The following is a 6,018-nucleotide window of genomic DNA, read 5'->3' on the forward strand; positions in this document are numbered from 1 at the left end:
CCCCTTTCAAAAATCAGTATTTTGCTACTGGAGGGCTGGAGCGATAGTACAGTGGATAGGGCATTTGCCTTGCTTGTGGCTGATCCAGATTGGATTTCCAGCATCCCATATGGTTCCCTGAGCACCACCAGGAGTAATTCCTGAGTGCAGAGACAAGAGTAACCCCTGAGCATCGCTGGGTGTGACCCAAAAAGGAGAAGAAAAAAAAAGTAAGTTATCTAGACTATGGTGGATTAGAAATGGTACTATCGGAGTTGTCTTTATTTGTTATTCGGCAAATTGTTTACAAAAAATCAGCTCTAGGGGCGAGGCGGGATAGCTTATGGCTGAGCGGTTATGGCTGAGCGGTCTTTGCATGTGGGAGGCCCATGCCTCTACCACCATGTAAGCAAAAGGCCAAACACAAAAATGAAAAGGGCTGTGGTCAGCACGTGGTTGAAACTTGCTACTGAGCTTTAAGGGTGGGGCCAGGCCCTAGGAGAAGGAAAGGTTTCTGGGGATGGGCCGGGTGTTCCCGGACACTGAGGTCACCACCAGGTGAAGAGGAAGGTATAGAAGTGCTCGCCCGCCTTGCCCCGCACCGCGGGCCATGAGGAGGCCTCGTAGGACGCGCGGTAACCCTGCGCTTGCACGTCCAGCAGCACGCAGTCCAGGAGGTCGCGGACGCCTGCGGATGCCTCCCAGGGCCCGAATGTGACCACGGAGCCGCGCTCCCGCAGCGCGCGCAGGCCTGGGGCGCAGCGCTGCGCGTCCTCGTCGGAGCGCACGGCGCACACAGGCACGCGCGAGCAGCGCGCCGCCACCGCGTCGGCGCGCGCCAGGCGCACCAGCAGCTCCAGGCTCTCGCTGTAGCCCGGCACACGCAGCGCCAGCTGCCCGCGCCCCACGCGCTCGCCGAACAGCTCGGGAGTGTCGTCCAGTAGCTGCACCAGCGCGTCCAGCCGGTAGAACTGCGCCTCGCGCCTCACGGCCGCCAGTTGCTGCGAGGGCAGCGCGCCGCAGCGCAGGTAGTCCAGGATGGACCCGAAGCAGGCGCCCGGCCGGTCGATGAAGAAGCAGCCCTGCGCGTCCAGCAGCGCGGCACGGGGGTCGCGCAGCATCTCCGCCAGCCGCGAGCCAGGGTGCCGGGTCAGAGTGTCGGCAGTGGTGGTGTAGCGCACGCCCCCCACGTTCAGCTGCACCAGGCGGGGCGGCGCCGGCTGCGGGCACAGAGGACGGGCAGTGAAGCGGGCGGCCGCGACAGGGGCCTCCCGGCAAGGGTCGTGGTACGTGGCCTGTAGAGCCCACGCTTTCAGGAAGAGAAGGGTTTCATTTGGTTCAGGACTTTTTGTTCTAGCCATTTAACTTTCTCGTGCAGGCTGCAGGATAATCTACAGGAGGGGGCTGTGGGTTTTCCTCACAGAGGACAGAGGAAATGAAATTTTGAAGACAGAAGTTACCAGGAGGAGTCCTCAGACCCAAGAATTAGAAATAATCGCTTAGAATATATATGTATATGTATTTTTTTTAATGTAAGAAGAAGGGGGTGAGGAGCAAATCATTTTCAACTTTCAGAGACACTAAAGAAGCCACGTGTGTTGATTCAAGATGCACTTTACGGTAGGTATCCAGTGCTAGGAGTTGTGGATGAAAATTACAAATGACATTCAGTAAGTGCAATTTAGCCCATAGGTTTTTCTTCACACAGTGATTCAATAGTCAGGAATATTTTGGGGGATGAAAAGGCAAGATACTGGTGTAAAATGTCTCATAAGCTGTGGTGCTGACGTTATACAGATACTTTAGAGAGCTCTTCTGTGCTGTACCTGGGACTGAAAACTAAGGATACAGGTAAATCCCACTGGTACCTGCCTGGAACTGCCTACAGGCCAAAGGGACTTGGAAACAGAATTGAGAAAGCAGGGTCTGAGATCTAGAACACTTGGTAAGGCTTTGCCTTGCACATGGCTCACCCAGATTCGATCCCTGGCCTTACATATGATACCGGTGTACTGCCAGGAGTGATCCCAGAACACCACTAGTTGTGGCCCCAAAACAAGAATTGGGAAAGCTGAGTGCTGCCATAAGGCCTAACAGGAAGGACAGAAGGCTGCATAATGATTATTACTCTGTAGTGGAATGCCAGCTGTATACACACCAGCTTCCTGAATAGCTCACACTTCATAAAACTCACTTGGTCAATTAAACATATAGGTGTCCACTTTGCACAGAGTACCTGGAGCACCTGGAGAGTGAGGGACATGTTCACAGACAGGCAACTGTGTTAAACTGTCAGCATACAGCCTCTCACACGATTCTCACAGAAATCCCAAAAGACTTCATTAAAATCCTCATTTTACGCATGAAGTAACTAAGGCATAAGGAGCTGAAGTAAATTTGAGGGCTGGAGAGATTGCTCAAAGGGCTAATCATGTGTTTTCATGTGGGTTTGATCCCCAGCACTGCATAGTCCCACCAGGATTAATGCAGAACACCACCAGATGCATCCTATACCCCTCCTCCCAAAGGAGGAGACTGACATTCAGGGTGGGACTGGCTCAGTGGTAGAGCACTTGCCTTGCATATGTGGCCTTGGTGTTTGCTTCTCACTCCATATGGTCCCTTAAGTACCTCCAGGAGCAACCTCTTAGTACCAAGTTGGGAGTACCTTCCCCTCCCCAGGGGGAGGTGGGCTGGAGAGGACAGAGGCTAATGCTCTTGCCTTAGGGCAGCCAGTCCCTGTCTTCTACCCTGACACTGCCTTTGGTCCTGAGCATTGTTAGGGCCATTTCTGAGCCAGAGCCAGAAATAGTCCCTGAACACTTCTAGGTGTGGTCCCCAAACAAAAGAACCTAGAAGTAAAGTAAGTTTAACTTACATGCTATTAGTGATGATGTTAGGATTAGAACCTGGGTCCCAAGTCTGTGCTGAATCATTAAATTTGTTTTCAACTTTCAATTTCCTCTACTTTTCATTCCCTTAGTTGTTCATTTACTCAAGAGCATATAGGGAGGGACCAGATCATTAAGCAGGGAGGGTGCTTACCTTGCATGCTGCCAACCAGGGTTTGAGCCCTTGGAATTGCAGATGGTTCCCCAAGCCCTGCTAGGTGTGATTCCTGAGTGCAGCGTGGGGAGTAAGCCCTGAGCACTGCTGGGTATGACCCCCATGACCCTCATATGCCCTGAGCAGATGCCCCTGCCCTGAGGAAGCACAGAAAATGGTTATACAGGGCGTAAAGGAGAAGGATTAGGAGGGCGCTGGAAGGTAGCAGTGAGTCTGAGGCTGCTGGAAGTGGTTCCTCAGAGACATGGCAAGTGCTGTTACAGAAAAGCTCTGTGTGGTGCTGTCTATGTGGCAACTCTCCTGCCTTTACTATGGGTTCAGGCTTGAGAAATCCCTGTGGTCTGACCAGCATGGTCTGCATACTTACCTGCTCCTACCCACCACACAGTGACAGTGCTGAGGTTCAGAGTTCAAACACAAAGGTAGCTGACCACTGGAGGAGTGAGCACAGGGCCTGTCCAGGACTGTAGTGGCAGGGTGGACAAGAGAAGACAGTCCATTCCCAAGCAAACCATTCCTACTATGGCTAGACTGTGCAGCCATGGGGCACAAGCCTGGTACCTGTGGCTTCCAGAGGTGGAAGTGTGGTTAATCCTTAGTGACTGTGGAGCAAACAGTTGAGACTGGCTCCTGCAGATGGATGGATGGGTGTGTGTGGGGGGTAAATAGATGGATGGGCAAGTGGATGGATGGGTGGATGGGTCTCATCTCTCCTACTGCTGGAAGCTCTCTCACATTCATCATGCCCCCTCCCCCATTCCAGGGAAGCCCGAAGGAGGGGCACACAAATTGGAAGCTCTGAATTGGGAACTGAGCTCAGGCCCTGCCAGGATAATGCGAGTGCTGTGTGGTGCCACCTCAGCCCTCACAACGCCATCCTCTGTGCTAAGCCCCGTCCATCATCTAGGGAACAAGGGAGACAATCTGGCACAGTCTCTCCAGCTTGGGTCTAGTATTGTTGGTTGTCTCAAATATTCTTTCCGAAGCTCCTTCCCAGCTGCTGCACAGAAGACCTCCCTGTCCTGCTTCCTCTTGAAACAAGCCCAGTCCTTTCTCAAAGTGTCCTCCTCTCTCCTTCCCCAAATTCCAAGTATCCAAAGACTCCAAACCTCTGGCTTCATCCATAACTACGACAGGATTAGCAGGCAAAGGCCTTTCTGCACTCTCTTGGGCCACCTGCCCTTCCTGAGGCCTGTCTGCTTCCCACTCTACTGATCTTCCCAGAGCAGGGGAGCCAGCTCAACGAGTGCACCAGCTGGGGAAATGCAATGTCCAGCCAAGACTAGCAATGACCACACTGGGAAACCTGACAGGACACCACTCACCTCTCAGTCATGAGAACCCGAGCAAATCCAAAAACCACACCCACCCATTGCCTCATCAGTCCTTGAAGGACATGACCACCGACATACCCACCACCAAGCCCTCCAACCCTCTCCCTCCCCAGAACCCTCTGCTGTCCTAACAAGAACAGGCTAGGAGAAGCACTCTGCTCCCAGAAGCCACTTCTGCATCATGCGCGCACGTATGCGCACACACACACACACATGAATCATTCACAGGTCTGGAAGATTCCGAATCCATAACGGCCTGTTCCCTCCACTGCCTTCCCTGATTCCATCTTATCTCTGAAGCCAGAGCCACCAATCTCATCTGGCGATACCCTCTGTTGCACCCTTTCCAAGTAAACTGTAGATTCCCAGAGGTTTTTACAAGGTCCTGGGCAACCCAGCCGGCAACAGCGAAAGCATCATACTACCCTAGCCCCCTCAACCACCGAATACACACTCATGCACATGCAGGCACACCCACGCACATGTTCACATACACACATGCATGCACACACTCAGCTACACACACTCAACACGCATGTACTCATATACACTGAACACTCACAATCTTATATACACATTTGCCCCTAGCTGCAGCCCCCCCTGCTCCCAGACCTCTCGCCCTTGGGTAGCCTTCACTCAACGGCTCATCCCAACTCCATTCCTGTAGGAATCTTTCTAGATGAATTGAAGCCTCTTTGCTTCCACAGGGCCTGTCCTTGAGCTGCACGGAAGTGACCTCTCCTGTCATTCCATTGGTTGCTAAGCCAACAGCCCTGACACAGGGCTCAAGATGCCAGCTGCTGGTCCTGGTCTATTAGGTACCGAAAGACAGGTGACTGGAGGCAGGTGTGCACAGGCAAGCCCCAGTAGAATCCCACCCGGCCAGGCCCGGTGCAGTCTCTGCGCACCACAAAAAAGCAAAACCAAAGCAATTTTGCAACATCACAAACACGCACAAATACTAATACTGAATAGGGTGAGAGATAGTGCAGGGGTTGCCTTGTTTGCAGCCAACCGGGGTTCAATCCCCAGCGCTGCAGGGGGGCTTCCGACCCCGCCAGGAGTGAGCACTGAGTGCAATGGGGTGGGCCCAAGCCTCTCATCCTACACGAGGGGGCCCAGCACCTGTGAATGAGCTTCAGAGGTTGGTGTCTGGCTCCAGGGCGTCGCGCCTTCTCTAGGACTGGGGCCTGGAATGTACAGCTGTGGGGCTCGGGTTGACCCTGTCGCCCCGCGGGCCCTCGTGGGGGGCCACGTGCAGGGGGCGCAGGAGGGACCTGACCAAGGCGAGCACAGGGGGACGCGAACGCAAACGCCAGAAGGCGGACCGCGGCGACGTGGCAAGGCGGGTGGGGCCCTGCGTTGGACTGGGACGTGGCAACCCTGGAGCACCCCGCCAGGAGGGAGGAGGGCACACGTGGTGCGGCAGCGAGAGGTCCGCGGGCGCGCGGGGTGGGGGTCCGGGAGACGCTCCCTGGCGCGGGGCCGGGGTCCCGGAGACGCTCTCGGGGGCGGGACGCGGGGCGGGGGGAGCGGGAGTCCAGGAGACGCTCCGGGGCGCGGGGCGGGGGCGGGGTGGGGGTCCGGGAGACGCTCCCGGGACTGGGGTGGTGCGGCAGAGGCAGGCGGGGGCGCGGGG

At 55.1% G+C, this 6,018-nt stretch overlaps 1 protein-coding gene across 1 annotated transcript; it reads right to left on the bottom strand.

The window, feature by feature from the left end:
• Positions 1 to 527: 527 nt before the first annotated feature.
• Positions 528 to 1,340, bottom strand: KCTD14 (potassium channel tetramerization domain containing 14). The gene has a single exon (XM_004621704.2). It carries the CDS (start codon positions 1,338 to 1,340, stop codon positions 528 to 530), a length of 813 nt encoding a protein of 270 aa, XP_004621761.2.
• Positions 1,341 to 6,018: the final 4,678 nt, after the last annotated feature.

Source organism: Sorex araneus, chromosome 1 (genome assembly GCF_027595985.1).
Source record: "Sorex araneus isolate mSorAra2 chromosome 1, mSorAra2.pri, whole genome shotgun sequence".
Lineage (NCBI taxonomy): Eukaryota > Metazoa > Chordata > Mammalia > Eulipotyphla > Soricidae > Sorex > Sorex araneus.

Coding starts and splice junctions, on each gene's coding strand:
- KCTD14 (XM_004621704.2), bottom strand. CDS start 1,340: ATGGCTAGAACAAAAAGTCCTGAACCAAATGAAACCCTTCTCTTCCTG.